The sequence below is a fragment of the Salvelinus alpinus genome, chromosome 4 (genome assembly GCF_045679555.1).
Source record: "Salvelinus alpinus chromosome 4, SLU_Salpinus.1, whole genome shotgun sequence".
NCBI classification, from domain to species: domain Eukaryota; kingdom Metazoa; phylum Chordata; class Actinopteri; order Salmoniformes; family Salmonidae; genus Salvelinus; species Salvelinus alpinus.
The window spans coordinates 24,134,944-24,155,027 of NC_092089.1; the positions used below are offsets into that span (position 1 = coordinate 24,134,944).

Consider the following 20,084-nt stretch of genomic DNA (forward strand, 5'->3'; position numbering starts at 1 on the left):
CTATCATGCGGAATAGATGGTTGGAGTTCGTTGGTCCCCAGTGGTGGTGAGTATACCGCTAGCTAGACCATAGACTGCTGGTATATTTTGTTAATTATTATGATCATTGCTAGCATAACTGACGTCAGATAGCTAGCTAATGTTAGCCTACCTCAATATAACTCGGATTTGGCTTGGAAATATGATAACATTAAAAAAAAGACAAATAATAAAAAGACAAATAAAACCTTTTGTCATGATTGTGATTGATTGATTGATGATGATTGATTGTGATGTCGCTAGATTGACTTTAGATGCAGTATATCCTTAGACAGCTAACTAAGATCGAGGGGCCGGACCACCATATTTTAGCTAGCTAACATTAGCATTGCTAGCTATTTTAGACTAACTTTGCCATCTCTCTAAAGTAAATTTGAAGACATAATATGGCAAAGTTGTTTCCTATTAATTATTTGCCTACTTTAGCAATGTATTTCCATGCCACTCTAAGTTAGCGTAATTTAGACAAAACAGTCCCATTAGCCTCTGAGGCGTAACCCATTTCTTGGGAACAAATAAATATTGGATTTTTAAAAGTTTTTTAACTTAACCTTTATTTAACGAAGCAAGTCAGTTAATTAAGAACAAATTCTTATTCCCAATGACGGCCTACCAGGGAACAGCCTTGTTCAGAGTGACAGATTTTTACCTTGTCAGCTCGGGGATTCAATCCAGCAACCTTTCGGTTACTGGCCCAATGCTCTAACCACTAGGCTACCTGCCGCCCCAAAATGCAGCTTTGGTGGTACTAGCTAACTCATGTCTGACTACAACAGTGTACTAACTAGCAGCAACAAACTCAAAGTCAAACCAACCCAGGGCCATTGGAATACATGTCACAGTTGGTTGCATAGTGTAACGGCATCATCGGCCTGAATCTAATCCAATCTACATCTGTAAAGCATAGAATTACCTTCCAAACGGGATTAGGGTATTTCTCAAGCTATGTTTATAATTGAGGGATGATGACAAATGTTGACCCTGTTTTTCTCTTAGACAAAGTGCCCAGTTGGGTGCCAGACTTATCCCCTGGTCAGGAACAGATGCCAGGGCTTACCTCCTCCCAGCTGCCCACTGCACTGAGGCTAGGAAACACTGTCACCACCGATAAATCCACAATGATTGAGAATTTCAATAAGCATTTTTCTACGGCTGGCCATGCTTTCCTTCTGGCTACCCCAACCCCGGCAACTGCTCCTCAACCCCTGCAGCTACAGTGGGGAGAACAAGTATTTGATACACTGCCGATTTTGCAGGTTTTCCTACTTACAAAGCATGTAGAGGTCTGTAATTTTTTATCATAGGTACACTTCAACTGCGAGAGACGGAATCTAAAACAAAAATCCAGAAAATCACATTGTATGATTTTTAAGTAATTAATTTGCATTTTATTGCATGACATAAGTATTTGATCACCTACCAACCAGTAAGAATTCCAGCTCTCACAGACCTGTTAGTTTTTCTTTAAGAAGCCCTCCTGTTCTCCACTCATTACCTGTATTAACTGCACCTGTTTGAACTCGTTACCTGTATAAAAGACACCTGTCCACACACTCAATCAAACAGACTCCAACCTCTCCACAATGGCCAAGACAGCATCTGTATCGGCTGGGAATGACAATGAAAGATGATAGGTGTACATTGTTATATTAGCAGAACACTGCTGTATTATAAAGGGTTGTTTACTCCACATGGAGCTGTTACTACATTTTAGAATATCTACATTAATTCAGCAATTGCATTCTTCTCATTTAGTCTTTAGGCTACTGACCAATTCAAAGCTTCCTTCGGCATCTCACCATACATCTGCCTGTAGTTATTAAACTCAACCTGCAGGAGGTTTGTTTGTTGTGATTGGGTGGTGGGAAATCACTGCAGGCAAGGTTCTGACAGATGGGTGTGACTTGGTGCTGGACACACCCAAGAAACATCAAACCACACCACATCAAACCACACCCCCATGCCAACTCACATGTTGCTTCTGTTGTGGTTGCCAGCATTTCATGAGGAGCAAGCCAAAAAACGAGGCCAAATCAACTGGTGCAGTCCCCCTTTAACAGACTTATTGCTAGGGGATAGAAGCTGTTTAGGATTCTGTTGGTCTGAGCCTTGATGCACCGGTACCGCCTGCTGGACGGGAGCATTGAGAACAGTCTCGGGTGGAGTCTGGCAATTTTTCGGGCCTTTCTCAGACACCACCTGGCATGTACGTCCGGGATGACTGGGAGCTCACCCCTGGTGACGCACTGGGCCATCCGCAGCACCCCCTGTAGGGCCTTCCGATCGAGGGTGATGTAGTTTATGAAAGTTCGATACCAGCTGCCCAGCATAGGGTAACCTGTCATCAGCATCTGGCTCAGAGGAGCATTCCTTGATAGACGAGGCCAAACTATTTAAAGAGGCACTGCCATGCCTTCTTCAAGGCTGTTCTGGTGTGAGAGGAACATGTTAAGTCCTCAGTGATGTGGACACAGAGGAACTTGAAGCTCTTGACCCTCTTGGCTGCGTCCCTGTCGATGTAGATGGGGGGGGGGGGGTGCACCCTACCCCTGTTTCCTGCAGTTCACAATCAGCTCCTTGGTATTGCTGATGTTGAGGGAGTGGTTGTTGTCCTGGCATCACACTGCGAGTTCTCTGACCTCCTCCATGTGGGCTGTCTCATTGTCGTTGGTGATCGGGCCTTGTGTCATGGAGTTGAGCGTGGCCACACAGTTGTGGGTAAACGGAGTACAGGAGAGGGCTAATCACACAGCCCTGAGGGGTCCCTGTGTTGAGGGTCAGCATGGCGGAGGTGTTGTTGTCTACTCTCATCACCTGGGGTTGGCCCATTAGGAAGTCCAGGATCCATTTGCAGAGGGAGGTGTTCAGTCCTAGGGTCCCAAGTTTGGTGATGAGCTTGGAAGGGACTATGGTGTTGAACGCTGAGCTGTAGTCAATGAACAGCTTTCTCCCCATCCAACCTGACAGAGCTTGAGGATCTGCAGAGAAGAATGGGAGAAACTCCCCAAATACAGGTGTGCCGAGCTTGTAGCGTCATACCCAAGAAGACTTGAGGCTGTAATCGCTGCCAAAGGTGCTTCAACAAAGTACTGAGTAAACGGTCTGAAAACTTGTGTAAATGTGATATTTCTTTTTTTTTCTTCCAGCAACAATGTATAAAAACCTATTTTTGCTTTGTCATTATGTGGTATTGTGTGTAGATTGATGAGCAAAAATAACAATTTCATACATTTTAGAACGAAGCTGTAACCTAACAACATTTTGAAGAAGTCAAGGGGCACGATAAACACAAAACCCACAGACCACAATACCCTGCTACATGCGGATAGTATGCATCCCCTTCCCATCCAGAATGGTCTATAGCCAGTTATGTAGAGTTAAACCAATCTGTGGCCACCAGTCAGATTTTGTCAGCAATGTTAAGAAAATTACAGATAAATTCAAAATGAGAGGCTATAAAGACAAAACTCTTGATGCTGCAATAATGAAAATATCTCAAAAACCAAGAGAGGAATAACTTAAAACTCAACCAAAGGAGAAAAACAGTGCAACAGTCTTTGCACTAAGTACACCAGAGGTGTGGAGAAAATGAAAGCAATCCTGAAAATACACTGGCATATTCTGTAATCAGACCAAAAATGTGCACACCTCTTCAAGGAGCCCCCACTGGTGGTCTAAGCGTGGTCGCAATATTAGAGATATCTTGCTGAGATCTGACCTGCCCCCTGAGCCCACTCAGACACTCTTGACACCCATTCCAAATGAGAACTACAAATGTGTCTCATGCGCACAGTGCAATAGCACTAAAAAAAACACAATTTTTCAGACACCCACATACAGGTCGAAAAGCTCCCTGTTAGGGGCATCATCTCATGCAAGACCAAGTGAGTAATCTATCTCATCAGCTGTTAATGTGTGAAACTTACGTAGGACAAACGAAAAGATAATTTAAAAAAAGCATAGCTGAACAATGCAGCTCAATCAGGTGCAAGAACACTGACTATCCAGTAGGAACTCACTTTATTGAAGCTAACCATCCTATCTCCTCAAATACACAGGCATTGAGCATGTTGCTCTACCAAGGAGAAGAGGTAACATGGAGATCCTACTACTACAGAGGCAGGCCTACTGGATATCCTATCTAAAAACATTGACACTTAGTGGTCTGAATATTGATTCTGATCTCAGTCCCTTCTTCTGAACAATTCTTCTCTCTTCTTTTCTTCTCTCTTCTTTATGAAGTCTTATAAATGAATATATTCTTTCTACAGCTCATCAGCGTATACCCAATATGATCCCCCCGTTGATGATGCTTATTATGCATTATGGTTGAACCAAAAGATTACATGTAACAATGGTATAGAATCAGCTTGATCCCCTCTGTCGAAGATGCTTGGACCCTCTTTTTTAATATTTTTAGTGGTCTTGTAAACAAACACGCCCCCATAAAGAAAATGAGAATTAAAAACAGGTTCAACCCCTGGTTCGACCGTGATCTTGCACAGTTACTCCACCTCAAGAATTGCATTTGGCGAAAGGCTCAGCACACGCATACTCAGGCTGACTGGCTCTCGTTCAGTCAAATTAGAAATAAGTGCACTCAGGCTATCCAGAAGGCCAAAGTTAGTTACTTTAAGGAGCAGTTCTCTCACTGTGGGTCTAGCCCCAAGAAGTTCTGGAAAACAGTTAAATACCTGGAGAATAAGCCCTCCTCACAGCTGCCCATGTCCCTCAATGCTGATGATGTGGTTGTTACTGACAGTAAGCACATGGCTAAGCTCTTTAATCACCACTTTATTAAGTCAGGATTCCTATTTGACTCAGCCATGCCTCCTTGCCCGTCCAACATTTTCTCATCTCCCACCCCTTCTAACGCGACTATCCCCGATGCTTCTCCCTCTTTTTCCCCTGCTCGGCAACAAAGTTTCTCCCTGCAGGCAGTCACTGAGTCCAAGGTGCTAAAGGAGCTCCTTAAACTTGTCCCCAAAAAACACCTCGGTCAGATGGTTTAGACCCTTTCTTCTTTAAGGTTGCTGCCCCTACCATCGCCAAGCCTGTCTCAAACCTTTTAACCTGTCTTTCCTTTGGAGGTTCCCATTGCTTGGAAGGCAGCTACGATTCATCCTTTATTTAAGGGGGAGATCAAGCTGATCCTAACTGTTATAGGCCTATTTCTATTTTGCCCTGTTTATCAAAAGTTTTGGAAAGTTTTTTGATGTCTATAGTATTCTCTCTGGTATGCAATCTGGTTTCCGCTCAGGTTATGGATGTGTCACTGCAACCTTAAAGGTCCTGAATGATGTCACCATTGCCCTTGATTCTAAGCAATTTTGAGCTATTATTTTTATTGACTTGGCCAAAGCTTTTGATACAGTAGACCATTCCATTCTTGTGGGCCGGCTAAGGAGTATTGGTGTCTCTGAGGGGTCTTTGGGCTGGTTTGCTAACTACCTCTCTCAAAGAGTGCAGTGTATAAAGTCAGAAAACCCCCACACTCTTCTCAATATACATCAACAACATAGCTCAGGCAGTAGGAAGCTCTCTCATCTATTTATATGCAGATGACAGTCTTTCACTCAGCTGGCCCCTCCCCGGAGTTGATGTATGTTGATGCTAATATTATGTACAATATATAGTTATGTTTCCATATGATAACAATAGCCCCTTATATTCCATGTGCTGTAAACTATTGTCTTTTAACAGTTTCACTCAATTAATTCTAATCAACCTAATAATTATGACACACCCCTCACTTTTGTCATTGGCTGCACTAATTGCACTGTTTGTCTACAAAACCTGGTTCAAGCCATCATGGCATTAGTGTTTTACCCAGTAGATTACTGGGACTGTATTAGTGTGGACTGTGCAACTCTGTCTGTTTTTATAGCTTACAGTTAATTCGCTGTTGGTCAGCACCTCTACAGTAAATAATTGTCTTTGTGTGTACGCAAGCTAATGCTTTTCGTTAGTCATGACAATGCAACAGAGATACAGGTAAATCATTTCATTGTAATAATTTATTCAAAGAGGAAAGGCATTCCATAAACCCTGGTAGAAAGATGTGATTCAAAAACATCCGGCTACACTTCCTACTTCATTTTTAAAGACCTTACAGTATCTTCATTATTTAAAAGTACAGTTGATTCCTGATAAGTGCGCATTGTATAAGTGCAAAAAACTTCATTAGTGCATTGTAGCTCAATCGTCCCATTTCAAATACAGCCTGGATAGATACAGGTTATGTGCATGTTCCGGTTAGCTCTCACATATGACTGTCCAAAGCCATTGGATTTATCAGGAGTTCACTGTACTTCACGGTACTCCATCTTTTGTACATGTTTCTCATTCCCCCCCTTTAGCATCCATCTATAAATGTACTATTCTCAAACAGGAAGTAGAGGACTGAAAGAACAAGCAGAAAACAGTACAGCAAGGAGCTGACAACACTGCCTCCTTGTGGACTATATGGAGAGGTGCAGGCAGGGCAAGGGGCAGCTTTATGCTTCAGTAGGCTACATACTGGTTATATCTGGTAACATGGAGCAGTGCAGGCAGGGCGAGGGGCAGCCTCCTTTTTCAAGGGTTAATGTCATGTCCACAAGTACAGTGAAATGCCTTTCTTGCATGCCTCAAACCTAACAATGCAGTAATCAATATGTATCACTAAAAAATTGTTCATGCTTCTGTAGGCTACATACGGGTCGGTCAAACTTCTAACACATGGAAATATCAGTGGTTAATGATGAACAACACAGGGTTGACTGAAAATAAGCTGTATTCTCTACTTACAAAACGAATTCTGAACTTTACTAAAGGTTTCTAATAAACCCTGATGCACCCTCAGAGAGCCTCCCGTGCTGTTTACAACCCCACCATGTGCAGTTATGTTTCCTCATTCAACTCTGTTCTCTGGTGATGACCTCAGTCATCATTGGGCTTTGAGTTTCCTGTGGTTGTGGTGGCATGATCCATACTCACGACATCTGGTCTTGTTTGTAGAGTAAAGCCTACAGGGGGTGGGAGGCAGATAGAGAAGTAAATGAATGAGATCACATACTTTGTTAACTGTCAGAAACCAAACCCCTGATCATCCCGGTCAATAGATCTCAGAATGATGGAAAGTTAAATAATCTAATAACAAGTGACTATAGGGCAATATCCCAAATGGTACCCTATTCTCTAAAGTGCACTACTTTTGACCAGAGCCATATGGGAATAGGGTGCCATTTGGGACGTAGTCTAGAGTATTTCAGGGTCACTGACGATAGCTGAACTATGTCCCACCCACCTCCTCTGGTAAAGGTAGAGGAGAAACAGAATCTCATCCCTGAAGCAGCCCAGCTGGTGGGATGGGTGTGTGCTGAAGACACAGGCGAAGGCATCGTTGACAAATGTATTGACTGCCTAAAGAGAAGGCACAAGAGTGCTTCATTCTGACTCTGAATGCACCCCCAATGAAACCCTATTCCCTGCATAGTGCACTACTTTTGACCAGGGCCCATAGGATGCACTATGGAATAGAGGGACATTTGGAATGCATACACAGTGTCAATGTGAAGAAGAACAGACAACTTGATGACACTTTAGATGGACTTTAGGTAAGCAGCTGCTTATCACTGCAACAACAACAATAATGAATTATACTATAAAACAGTTACTACTCACTTTATACATCAATACGTTCCATTGCAAATGGCCCACGGACTTCAACTGAAGAAGAACAAGAAGAGAAAGTGAAGATTTGTGTCAAAATAGAACATTTTACTCACGGCCCATTATGCTCTAAATTAGGACAAAGTAAGACAAACCTTGAAGTTAATGAACAGCTGAGGAGCCATAGAGAGGAATCCAAAAGCATAAATCCCTGCAGGGGAAAGCCCAGTTTCAGTTGGAATTATTGATATTACCCACTAATACAAGATGTAGGATCTTAATTTGACTTTTATTGTCAAAGCAAAATAATGCTGTGGCAACATGATTTGAACATTTAGTCCATGTTGCTTGACTGGTGGTTAAACTATTAGCTGGCCAAAAGTAGGCTATATGTAAAGTGCAATAACGTTAGTGTGTTTTTTCAGTACATTTATGTAAATCACGAAGTTGCATTTTGGCAGTGCAGGAAAATTCTATGCAACAAAAGTGATCAAATTAAGATCCTACATCTGTAGTTGCTAATAAAAAAAAACACATTGGCCATGAAAAAGTAGCCTTGTGAAACCAGCCTGATCTCTCGGTAGGTCACATTCTATTTCACTTCACAGTACAACAAATAGTGAGTGCAGCGTTCAGTCTGCTTGACCAGGCTAGTGTTAAAGATCTACATAAAATATTGTATTTGTGTGATCAATTGATATTAAATGCAAAACATAACCCCCAAGGAGGCTTGATAGAGTATGTGTAAACTTACCACTGACAAGGCTGTTGATTAACCATGAATAGTAGCTGTCAAAATAAAATCTGAATATTAGATACGTTGATGATCAATGTCCTCATCAAACCTATTTATTTATATTTTAAATACAATTAAACTCCAGACTTGTCTTACTTTTTATACCTCAGGTATACCAGAGAGAAGATGGCTCCACTAATAGACAAAGGGTACACTAAATAAGACAGGCATTTCATTGCCTAGAAAATGGAGAACTGCATTAGAAAATAGTTGTCTGCTTGATTTATGGTATTAGTGTTAAGAGGAACCAAACATACCACTAATTCAGCACTTACCTGTGTGTCATGTTGTATAGTCTTTCTCTCTGATTCATCAAATTTACCAACCTGAAGACAACAAGTTTAAAGGAATAATACTGAATTTATACTACTGTTTGTTTTTAACGCTAAAAGATACATTTATTTCAATCAGTTTTTTCAATAACAGATTCTTAATTAAAATCAACATATACTCATTGGCCCTCCATGCACACAACGTGAATAAACAATTAATATATTTTTTTGTAATACTTACATGAACTATAGACCTAGAGGTTCTCCACTGTAGCTGTATTTTGGAAACCTTTTTGACCTTCCATACCTATAGGTATAGAGGGAGAAGAAGGAATTCATGAGATCTGGTATGGTAACACTGAACCTTCGGCCATCCCCAGCTATGGTTGGCAAAAAGCATTGATTATTTGTATTGATGTTCTAAATCCTTTCCAAACTGCTGATTCATGGCAGAGACCTCAATTGTGGTTCCTATTCCAACAGGAATGAGACCTAGCAAGCTGCTTCGTTCCTCCAGCATTTTCAGGAGAATCACTATGGTGCTGAAGCATCTCCACAGCACTGGAACAGAACAGCATAGAGAAACAGATAGAGCTGGGTTAGTTCTGAGGTAGATGGGAGTAGATCAGTAGATTTGTGTGCTGCTGGAGGTAGTGTTTGTGGGCGGATGGTGGGTTTATCCAGAGGCCTGCCTTGGATAACTATCTGTAGTAATGAAACACAAATCTACAAAAACACCATATATCTGTCCCAAATGGTACCCTATTCCCTATGTAGTGCACTACCATGGTCAAAAGTAGTGTACTAAAGAGGGAATAGGGTGCCATTTGGAACGTATTTCAAGCCTGACACCTCATCTTCCCTAACTCAGTTAGGAAATTGGCATGAAAACTTGGATGCATAAATAAGAACATGAAATGCATTATTATAAAGATGTATTTTACTCCTCCCTCACTCTTACCTGTTTTGTAATTACTAGTCACTTATAAAGATGTATTTTACTCCTCCCTCACTCTTACCTGTTTTGTAATTACTAGTCACTTATAAAGATGTATTTTACTCCTCCCTCACTCTTACCTGTTTTGTAATTACTAGTCACTTATAAAGATGTATTTTACTCCTCCCTCACTCTTACCTGTTTTGTAATTACTAGTCACTTATAAAGATCTATTTTACTCCTCCCTCACTCTTACCTGTTTTGTAATTACTAGTCACTTATAAAGATGTATTTTACTCCTCCCTCACTCTTACCTGTTTTGCGAGACATGCCCACCATGTTTTTCTTCTTCCTCCAAAAGCTTATGTCATTTTTAAAGGCCAGGAATTCAAATATGAACTGAAAAATTAGACAAAGAAAACTGTAGATGGCTGACATGATTTGAAATGATCTTTGTGATAGAATGAATGAATTCTAATAGAAAATCCCTTACATGGAATGCAGTCACCAGGGTAGTCAATGCTAACAGGTACAAGTTGTGGTCCACGAGAACACCTTTGATTTCATCTATATTCACCTCAGTGAATCCTGTAATAAATGAAGCAAAACAAGTTATTTTACAAGAAGTTGACAAACGTATGTTGTTATCTCAGTAGTTTAAAAGGAGGGCTAAAGTAATAAACTAACCAAAGCGTTTCAGTGAAAACATTACATCCTGCATGTGGATCCAGAGACGGAATTGCCTCAGCGATAGGCCTTCGTAGGATATTGTAAGAGGTAGTTTGGTTGTGGAGCCGTTAATCTCCTACAAACACATGTTGTAAAAACAAGTATCCTCCAAGCCCTCTTTGTGAGGCATGTTTTAATGTTCTTGAAATTAGTATTTATCACTGTAATATAATTTACAAGAAGAGTAACATCTCACCATCATGTCCTTTACCCTGACGCTGAGTTCATCAATATGTAAAAGTGGGAGATATACCATCCTGTTCTCATCCTGAAATCTAAAACACGAGACAGAATATCTGAAATACAAAACATCAATATTTCTCACCATCTCTGTAGCTAGCTCTGCATAATGTGAGCGATGCTGTGCTATATAAGTGTACTGTAGGCCTTATAGCGCACACCCACTCCCAAAATAAACACACTCACACAATACAAACATTTTATATGAGACTTACACTCTCATGTAGCGCCGGACATCACTTGGCAAGGTCCCTCTGTTGAAGGTGAAGTCCTCTGACATCATGTTTAGGGTTAGACGGGACCTCCAGTGAGAGATGGGTCTGTCTACTACTCGAGGAGCAGTGGCAGCATGTTTCTGAGAAAATGCAAGACCAGGAGAAGCCATGAAAGAGATGATCAAATGGGTCAACCAAACAGAGCAGTTAAAGATGATCTTTTGCCAGTCCAGACTGAAACATAGAGGAATTGTTTTGTTGTCTTACTTTGAGGACCTCTTTAGCAGAGCTGAGATTTTCTCGGGACATCATGTAGGTGCTGAGCTGGGCAACATGATGGACCTGCCGGTTATCCTGCAAGGGAGACACTCCAAACTTGTGTACATAAACCAATGTGTGCAGAGTCCCGTTGTTACGTGTTGCCAATGGCAGGGATACATTCACCACCCTTTAAATCAAGAAAAGCAATGGTGACCGGTGAGAGATATAGGCTTCTGTCCCAAATGACACCATAGTGTCTATATAGTGCACTACTTTAGATCAGGGACCATAGGGAATACAGTGCCATTTGGGATGCAACCCATAACTATCTTTATACTCGACTAAAAGTGACATGCTATTTTTACGCCACATGACTGCAGATTTAAATGGGACTTCGGCCTACCTTTCAAATTTAGAATGTATGTCAAAGTCATCTATCTTGATGATGAGGTTGAGTTCACTGTGGTCAGGCCTCAAACTGGAGAAAATGCTGAGCTGTTAAAATAAATGAGACTTCGCATTGATTCAATTCAATTTATCTTTATGGGCTCTGAAAGACACTTCTTGTGCACCATGATCACTAATTAAATTGTGATGCATGAATTCTCTGACCAAATACAATAGCTAAAAATGATTAATTGCACTAATAACCTACCCTAAATCTAGGGTTTCACTGCAGTATGTGTAAGATCAAGGCCACTATTTACCTGGAGACGGGGTCTTTCTGCAAGGTAGGAAGAAATGCAGTCTCCTTTACCTCTCTCACAAGGCTTGGTGTATAAAAAGCCATAAATCACCCAGCAGGTGTGTGACATATACACGACGAACACTCCTAGTAATATCTTTGTCAGATTAGTCCTTTTGAACAGGTCCTTTGAACTCGTCGGCTTTGAATAGCACGAAGGGAACATACTGGTATGAAATGTAAAAATAAAAAACGACCAAACGAATGGTGGACATTGACAGCTAAAGCTAGGAGTATAGGACCACAAAAGTGCGTCACCGATGGTCAATGATATCATCAGAAAATATACAATTTGTCAAATAAGGCGCATCATGCCGCTCGGCATCTTCTAACCCAGAACTGTATCCAGGCAGGACGCGAAGACGCATATGGTTCGGTGGTGGTGGTTGTGTTGACGCTACGCCTCCTCGTTCTACGTCATGTCAAATACAGGGTGACGATTGGGTACCCACAGTGTGAAAATGTAGCCCTCAATGTCATGTATTGTAACGACCCTGGGTTTATAAGCACGGAAATCGATTCTGCCGCTTGAGCATGCTTTTGCGGCACAGTCGATAGCGCGCCGGACCTCAGGCTAGAAGGTCGAGGGTTCGAGACCTTCTCCCTGCTATTTCATTACAGTATCTTTTCAGCATAGGGAAATTACATTTCGTGGATAAATTGGAAAATGTGTAGGGTGTTTTTCTTCCCGAACATTTACGGAAATCTCATGTAAGGTCTTCTTCCGTTGAACAACTTCATTGGTTGAAATTGATTCATCCTCTCGAGTTCAGGGTCATGCACGAGCACGTGTTACTGTAACACCAAAACACCCCGATGCCTGCTGGTTGTAGTTGCTCAGAGCTAGCTGTCCCTGTGTTAAGGAGGAATAACGTATCTTGGATTTAGCTATACCAGCTGCAAGTCTGTTGTTATTTGCTATTTTACTCACGTATGGCATATTTTTGCGACAGGTTGAGAAGTTCGTTCGGGAAGCACGAGCTAGTCTCCTGCTAGCAGCATAAAAGTTTGTTCGCTAACGTTAGCAGTTAGCTAACTTGCTAGCTAGCGCCTTGTTTGCGTGCTAACTAGCTAAATAAAGGGGATACCTAGTTAGTTGTACAAATGTGCCTTCTGCATTTAACCCAACCTCTCTGAATCAGAGAGGTGTGGAGGGCTGCCTTACTCGACATCCACGTCTTCGGCGCCCAGGGAACAGTGCCTTACTCAGGGGCAGAACGACAGATTTTTTACCTTGTCAGCTCGGGGATTCGATCCATCAACCGTGCTCACAAAATAGATTTGACCCGACTTTGGACTGAAATGGTTGTATGATTTTGCAGAACAAACCACTGTCTTTGTCCAGTGCTACGTAGCCAGTTGATAAGTTTACTAGCTACCTAGCCTACGTTAGTAATTCAGTTCCGGATGCAAGTGGAATAACCAGCAATGCAACTGATCAGCTGGCTAGACTAACTAAGTAGCTAAATAACCAAGGACACTTTGTTAAAATGCAGTGGTGGTGAACAAAGCAATGGAAGCTTGTTTCAAGTCGTTCACCATGGGTGGTCTTCGGAGATCTCTGGACATTAAATTCAGGGTCCTCGCCGGCTGTTTGACCTGCAGAACAGTGAGTTGTTCCAGATCACCTATAAAATGCCAACTCTCCAAGCATCCGCCGGTGACGAGGGGGAAAGCAACACTGTTGCGATCATGTCCGTCTGGTAGGTGATGTAACATTTTTACTGTTATGGCTAGACCTAGCTACACAAGGCTACTCCTGCCTCCAGTAGTTGATCTAGAGGTGTTGGGGAGACTACATGAATGTATTTGTTTAAGAGACATCTGGATACTGTGTATCAGGACTGTGTGGCCATTTACACAGATGGTTCAAAAGATCCAAGGACAGGATGTACTGGGTCAGCATTTGTAGTGCAGGAATGTGGGGTGGAAGTCAGGAAACATATTACAGATCATCTGGCTGTGGAGCTGATGGCCATACTGTTGGCCTTCCAGTGGCTGGAGGAAGTCAAGCCAGACAGAGTAGTTATTTGCTCTGATTCATGTGCAGTGTTAATGAGTCTCCAGTCCTTTAGCTCATGTAGCAGACAATACCTGCTTTACGAGGTGCTACAAACCCATGGCAGGATTACAGATTAGTATACAGATAAGATTGACTTGGGTCCCAGACCATGTAGGGGTGGAGGGGAACAAGGCAGTTGATGTACTGGTGAAACCAGCACTTAGTAGTGTTGATGTTGTCGTTTCAGTGAGCCAGGCAGAGGCAAAACGCCTGATATGGACAGTGAAGGTGCAGAGATGGCAGGAGCAGTGGAATAGAGATACTATGGGCAGGCATTTATTTCAAGTACAGAGGAAAGTTGGGGAGGACGCCAGGAAGGGACAGAAGAGAGGGGGCAATTTTTTACAAGATTAAGGGTGGGACACAACCAGTTGAATAAGACCTTAAATGTGACAGGAAAGCATCCAACAGGAAAGTGTGGTAATTGCCAGGAAACAGAGACTGTGGAGCGTGTATTGCTACAGTGTGGGCAGTATCAGAGGGAAAGAGAGAGGCTGAGATCTAATATGAGGGAGAAGGGGAAACAGGAAGTTAGTTTAGAGTATATTGAGTAGAACGTCATTAGATATAGTCTCAAATATTTAATATTTTTTAAGAGCAACGGGGCTGGCAAGTAGGATTTAGTTTCTCCCCGTCTCTGGCACCCACTCCAGTACAGTAGTTGGCGGTAGTGCACCATAACATTGGATGCCAACCGCCGATAAACCCCACCGAAAAAAGACCTAGCTGCAACACACATGTTGTTGGCTAATGGATTCTTATTTTTGTTTAATTGGCAGCAAATTTAATTCGCCATAGAGGAACTGAGGCATCCCTCTCCAGTGTGGCTCCTGCTTTTGTTGTGGTAAGTGGCAAGTTTTAGTTTTGTCAATCATATCCAATTTGAAATTGTTATTCTAGTCTCTTCTAAATGTTATGTCTGTCAGCAGTATATGTATGGGATATGATCAAATGTTTGTCAACATTGACAAAGCCAACATTCTATAAAAAGGTTGCTTCTGCAAAATGCAATTAGAGAGAAAACCAATGTGTCAGTTCATTGTGACTACCTATATTGTTCACCTGAGGGAGTGTGTGGAATGTACCTAGAAGTTCTACAGCAATATACTGGCAGTAGCTACAACTGTGCTCTTCTGTCATAGATGAAATTTGACAAAGATGGAAATGTAACCTCATTTGGTAAGTATTGGAACATCTATTGTCCTCATTAGCTTGCCCATTATTTGTTTTTCTTTAGTTTTCTGTTCTCACAAGGACTACATCGAAATGCAAGTGTTTATTGTACTTTGTTACTGACAAGGTATTTGTCCTTCTTATAAGTTTTGAGTGTGACTTCTGACCCCTGGTCTGATTCCTATCTCAGAGAAGAAGAAGTTGGAGCTGTATCATGAGCTGAGTCTGCAGGCCAGAGACCTCAGGTTCCAACACCTCACCAGCATCACCGCTAGGAACAACAACATCATCATTCGCATGGAGGTAGCTACGTACTGTTTTTGTTTCGTGTTACAGCGTTATGCTGAAGGTACTGTTAGCTAAACTGCTGCGTTTGTCACCTGTCGTGACAGCTAGCCTCAAATTATCCTCTAACTTTCAGAGAATCCTATGATTAAAAAAACAAGTAGAAAATCGCACACTAGAAAAGACAGGTGACCGAACTTGACTCGTTTTGGCACCTGAACCGAGTCTGTTCTTGTGTCTTAAGGCCTTGAAGGCAGTAGTGACTCCCAATAGCCTGTTGGTGTTGGATTTCCGAGGTCTGGGATTGGAGAGATGGCTGGTCCTGGAGTTGGCTCCACAGTTGAATGGGGATCATGGAGCTCTGGCCACTCATTCACTGCCATTTGAGTTCAGAGCCCTTGAAGCTATTCTGCAGCACAGGGTAAGACACACGCTATGCAATCACTCATTTACTATTCGTTTATCACAATTGTTCACACTTGATTTGGATAGTCCCATATTGATGATCTACTCATGGTCATACTATCTGTTGATAAGCAACTGCTTGCTAGGGTTAGGGTAAGGGTTGAGTTCAGGGTTCGGATCAATCAATTACATTTATTTATTTAAAAAATTACATCAGATTTCACAAAGTGCTATACAGAAACCCAGCAAGCAATTCAGATGTAGAAGCACGGTGGCTAGGAAAAACTCCCTAGAAAGGCCGGAACCTAGGAAGAAACCTAGAGAGGAACCAGCCTCTGAGGGGTGGCCAGTCCTCTTCTGGCTGTGCTGGGTGGAGATTAAAAGTGTACGTGGCCATTAAGGCCAGATTGAACGTTTGAACATCTTGAAGAACATAGATGACCAGCAGGGTCAAATAATGATCAGTGGTTGAAGAGGGTGCAACAGGTCAGTACCTCAGGATAAGGGTTAGTTGATAGTTAGTGGATAGTTAGTGGATAGTTAGTTGACAGTGATTGAACATCTACAATCCATCTACTAGGGACTATCCCAATCAAGTGTCACCTGGTATTTGTTTCTGCATGTATGTGTGTGTTTGTTTTGTGTATAGGTAAACATCCTTCAGGCTCGGCTGAATGAGGTTCACCCTGTCATCCTGGACATTCTAGAGTCTCTTGTGGATCCTAAACTACTCTCTGCAGATCGCAGCAAACTGCATATACTTCTTCAGAACAGCAAGAAGTGAGTGGAAAAGCAATGCCAGTCACATCATGATAAGGAGCGTTGCTGCTTTTGCATGTGACGTTTGGTTCATCTTATCAAGGCAGATCCTCTATTATGGACATTGGGACAGTAACTGAAAGGTTGCTGGTTCGAATCCGAGCAGACTACGTGAAAAATCTGTCAATGTGCTCTTGAGCAAGGCACTTAACCCTAATTGCTCCTGTAAGTCACTCTGGATATGAGCATCAGCTAAATTACTTAAATGTATTGTAGGTTATGAAAAGATGAATACCTATGGTTATAGTTGGGCCAGGGCTATTGTATGGATCTAGAAATCCTGCACTAGAAGGTGTGGCTGGTTTAGCTCTGTGTAGCCAATCTCATTCTCTTTCTCCATCCTGATTCGGGAGACTTCCAACCGGTATTTCTGGGAATTTTTGGGAAAGTTACCAGAAGAGTTACCAGAATTGTTCAACTGTTCAACTGTTTTCTGCCCAGCCTGTCAGAGCTGGAGACAGACATCAAGGTCTTCAAGGACAGTCTGCTGAAGATCCTAGACGAAGAGGAGATGATCGAGGAGCTTTGTGTCACCAAGTGGACGGATCCACGTGTGTTGTAAGTGAAATTTCAACATGCCGATTTTGTAGGCACATGGTACTTCATGAGATTATTTGTGTTCATTGTACACATTTGTCATTATGGTAGGAGGGTTGCTGGCATCAATACGTCAGGGGTCACCCTTGATATAAACCCCCTGAACTGCTCACTGGGCATGGCACTGTGGTCCAGCCTTTAAAACCTAGTCTGTGTGTTTTTTGTTTTTTTTTACAGTTGGATGAAGGTTTTATTGGTCTCTCTTGTTGTTGTGTGTGTCTCTGGAGGCAGTGAGGAGAGCAGTCTGGGCATTGATCATGCTGAGGAGATGGAGCTTCTCCTGGAGAACTACTTCATGCAGGCTGAGGAGCTGGGCAACACGACCAGGGAGCTCAAGGGCCTGATAGACGACTCAGAGAGTGTGATCTTCATCAACCTGGACAGGTACTGACGACGACAACCCTGTCTGCATCCCTGTTTCCTGTATAGTGCAGTACGTTTGACCAGGGCCCATAGGCCTCAAAAGTAGTCCACTATGTAGGGCAGGGGTTCTCAAACTTGTTGGGCCCGGGGACCCCTTTTGTGATAGCAAATTCATCAGGGACCCCCTCATAATCAGAACACAACTTGAGTGAGATAAAAATAGCATACAAAAAGTTTTACTATGACTACGGCAGTGTATGGCTGGACGAACCAAGTCTCGGGCCCTGGGAAGGAACATTTTACATTTTACATTTTGCAGTTTTCAAGCTAATATCCTGTAATTCTGCACATTTTGTCACAGGGCAGAGATTCTTTTGTTGTTGCAGCTTTAAGAGACAAAACGTTGCAGTTTTCAAGCTTTAATGAGTTCCAAATGTATAGGTGGAGTACTGTGGATATCAATATCACTGTGAGCCTCCCAGGCCCATGTTGCCCAGGGTTAAAAACATACATTGTAGATGAATAATATTATATTTGATTGTATTACACACTAAACTTATTTCACAGATCCCTTGGCCAAAATGTGTTTAACCTGTTAGTAATATTTAAGGGGGGCCGCCAGTTATGCATCTCTGGTATAGTGTAATAGGCATGCTGCGTCCATACTAAATAGGCTGGCAGAATTATCTAGCTAGACAAAAAGACATCAGTTTAAGTGTATTGCCAATGTAACTGGCTTTTGGTAGACTTCATTTGTCCTCATGTCGTTTTCTGTTCTAAGCTGCATTTAATGCTATCAGGGGAACTAGCCTATTTTTCCAACTGCTGAACATGGCATTTTCTCCTGTTGTTAATTGGCTTAAACAGCTCTCTGTCAGTCAGGCCTAGTTTGTCACCATCCCATTTCCGTCTGTCCCCATGGGCCATGGCACACCCAGTCACCGGAACGTGATGATGCGTCTGAACCTGCAGCTCACCATGGGGACCTTCTCACTCTCCCTATTTGGCCTGATGGGCGTCGCCTTCGGGATGAACTTGGAATCCACGTTTGAGGAGGTTAATGATATGTGTTGATGATAAAGCTTTAATCTTATAAATTACACGTGACACAATTTAACATTGAGTTTGTTAACCTGGCAACACATGCTCATTGTAAACTAGCCAGCTGCAGCAATGTAATATTGCTAAATGGCAGATGAACCTGAGGTGAAGGATGACTGGCTCAGTGTGTGGTCCATAGAGAGATAACACTAGATCGAACAGAGAGTTTTATCTATGGTGTCGTGTTTGTTCCCCCAGGACCCCAAGGTGTTCTGGCTGGTGACAGGCTTCATGTTCCTGGGTAGTGGACTAATCTGGAGGAGACTGCTCTCGTTCCTGGGTCGACACCTTGAGCCTACCGTCCCCCCACAGGTAATTGAATTGTTAATTTCATGATTTATTTGGATAGAAATGTGTATCATCTGATGCATTCTGGTGTGTAACGTGGATAACTCACTAATTGTCAATACCAGTCCCTGGGTACTGCATGTCTGACATCATGCTTAAGCTCAGTGTTTCGTCTTGAGATCATTCTGATCATTTCCATGACTTGTGTTGTTGTAAAAACCCTCTTTCTCCTCCCTAGATCCCAACAGTTTGGAAGAGAAACCAAATCAACTCAAAAGGAGGAGAGGTGAAGAGTGGACTAAGATAATAGTTCCTTGTTGCACCACCTCTCTGCTGAGGAATCTGAACTGTTTGACTGTTTTCATACTACAGTGAGATTTTCCTCTCGTTTGTTGCAGAGGAATGTTTTCTCTTCATAATCTCAATATAATTTTTTTGCAATTGGTTTAAAACTGTTGTAAGCAGTGTTCATGTATTTATTAACATCCTGGATATATTGTTATAATGAAGCACACTGTATACCTCCAGCTGTAGTCAAGGATACTGCACCAATTCTGACTGTCCAAAAACATGGTCCCACTGTTCACCAAAACCACTGTTCAAATAGCTTTGACTGACTATACAGCTAATAAATAAAGACATTGAGTACTGAAGTCTCAAACTTTGAAAGAACTAAAACCCAAGACACACTATATATACACAAAAGTATGTGGACACCCCTTCAAATTAGTTGATTCTGCTATTTCAGCCACACCGGTTGCTGACTGGTGTATAAAATCGAGCACACAGCCATGCAATCTACATAGACAAACATTGGTGGTAGAATAGCCTTACTGAAGGCACTGTCGTAGGATGCCCTGCTAGAGCTGCCCCGGTCAACTGTAAGTGCTGTTATTGTGAAGTGGGAACATCTAGGAGCAACAACATCTCAGCCGTGAAGTGGTAGGCTACACAAGCTCACAGAATGGTACCGCCGAGTGCTAAAGCGCGTAAAAATAGTCTGTCCTCAGTTGCAGCAGTCAGAGTTCCAAACTGCCTCTGGAAGCAATGTCAGCACAAGAACCGGTCGTCGGGAGCTTCATGAAATGGGTTTCCATGGCTGAG

The 20,084-nt window shown here is 42.3% G+C and overlaps 2 protein-coding genes across 10 annotated transcripts; one reads left to right on the top strand and one right to left on the bottom strand.

Annotated features, from left to right (window-relative positions):
• Nucleotides 1–6,028: 6,028 nt before the first annotated feature.
• On the bottom strand, nt 6,029–12,285 carry LOC139573094 (lipid scramblase CLPTM1L-like). Of its 8 annotated transcripts, none has more exons than XM_071396165.1 (17): nt 11,850–12,285; nt 11,546–11,637; nt 11,149–11,329; nt 10,882–11,021; nt 10,623–10,722; nt 10,385–10,502; nt 10,191–10,285; nt 10,012–10,096; nt 9,218–9,321; nt 9,002–9,067; nt 8,764–8,814; nt 8,585–8,667; nt 8,447–8,481; nt 7,848–7,903; nt 7,705–7,749; nt 7,328–7,399; nt 6,029–7,046 (listed from the first exon to the last, which is right to left on the bottom strand). In XM_071396165.1, exons 1-16 carry the CDS (start codon nt 12,162–12,164, stop codon nt 7,361–7,363), a joined length of 1,605 nt encoding a protein of 534 aa, XP_071252266.1. In that variant the 5' UTR covers nt 12,165–12,285; the 3' UTR covers nt 6,029–7,046; nt 7,328–7,360. The 8 variants fall into 8 exon arrangements, with proteins under 8 accessions (XP_071252266.1, XP_071252270.1, XP_071252263.1 ...); XM_071396169.1 differs by having other exon boundaries at nt 10,623–10,701; nt 11,850–12,284; XM_071396162.1 differs by having other exon boundaries at nt 7,328–7,443; nt 8,594–8,667; nt 11,850–12,284.
• A 148-nt stretch (nt 12,286–12,433) lies between these two features.
• LOC139573099 (magnesium transporter MRS2 homolog, mitochondrial-like) lies at nt 12,434–19,628 on the top strand. 2 transcript variants are annotated; one of them, XM_071396182.1, is made up of 11 exons: nt 12,434–13,590; nt 14,729–14,793; nt 15,092–15,128; nt 15,313–15,425; nt 15,652–15,828; nt 16,462–16,592; nt 17,073–17,189; nt 17,406–17,612; nt 18,530–18,647; nt 18,891–19,004; nt 19,219–19,628. In XM_071396182.1, exons 1-11 carry the CDS (start codon nt 13,401–13,403, stop codon nt 19,285–19,287), a joined length of 1,338 nt encoding a protein of 445 aa, XP_071252283.1. In that variant the 5' UTR covers nt 12,434–13,400; the 3' UTR covers nt 19,288–19,628. The 2 variants fall into 2 exon arrangements, with proteins under 2 accessions (XP_071252283.1, XP_071252284.1); XM_071396183.1 differs by having other exon boundaries at nt 12,439–13,590; nt 17,460–17,612.
• The last annotated feature ends 456 nt before the right edge of the window (nt 19,629–20,084 follow it).

Excerpts from the sequence above, each read along its gene's own strand:
- LOC139573094 (XM_071396161.1), bottom strand. The coding sequence starts at position 12,164 with ATGATATCATTGACCATCGGTGACGCACTTTTGTGGTCCTATACTCCT. Across the intron at positions 10,723-10,881 it reads GTCCGGCGCTACATGAGAGT|ATATTCTGTCTCGTGTTTTA; the intron begins GTAAGTCTCATA and ends TTTGTATTTCAG. Across the intron at positions 7,047-7,327 it reads CTCTACCTTTACCAGAGGAG|GCTTTACTCTACAAACAAGA; the intron begins GTGGGTGGGACA and ends CACCCCCTGTAG.
- LOC139573099 (XM_071396182.1), top strand. The coding sequence starts at position 13,401 with ATGGAAGCTTGTTTCAAGTCGTTCACCATGGGTGGTCTTCGGAGATCT. Across the intron at positions 15,426-15,651 it reads ACATCATCATTCGCATGGAG|GCCTTGAAGGCAGTAGTGAC; the intron begins GTAGCTACGTAC and ends TTGTGTCTTAAG. Across the intron at positions 17,613-18,529 it reads ATCTTCATCAACCTGGACAG|TCACCGGAACGTGATGATGC; the intron begins GTACTGACGACG and ends TGGCACACCCAG.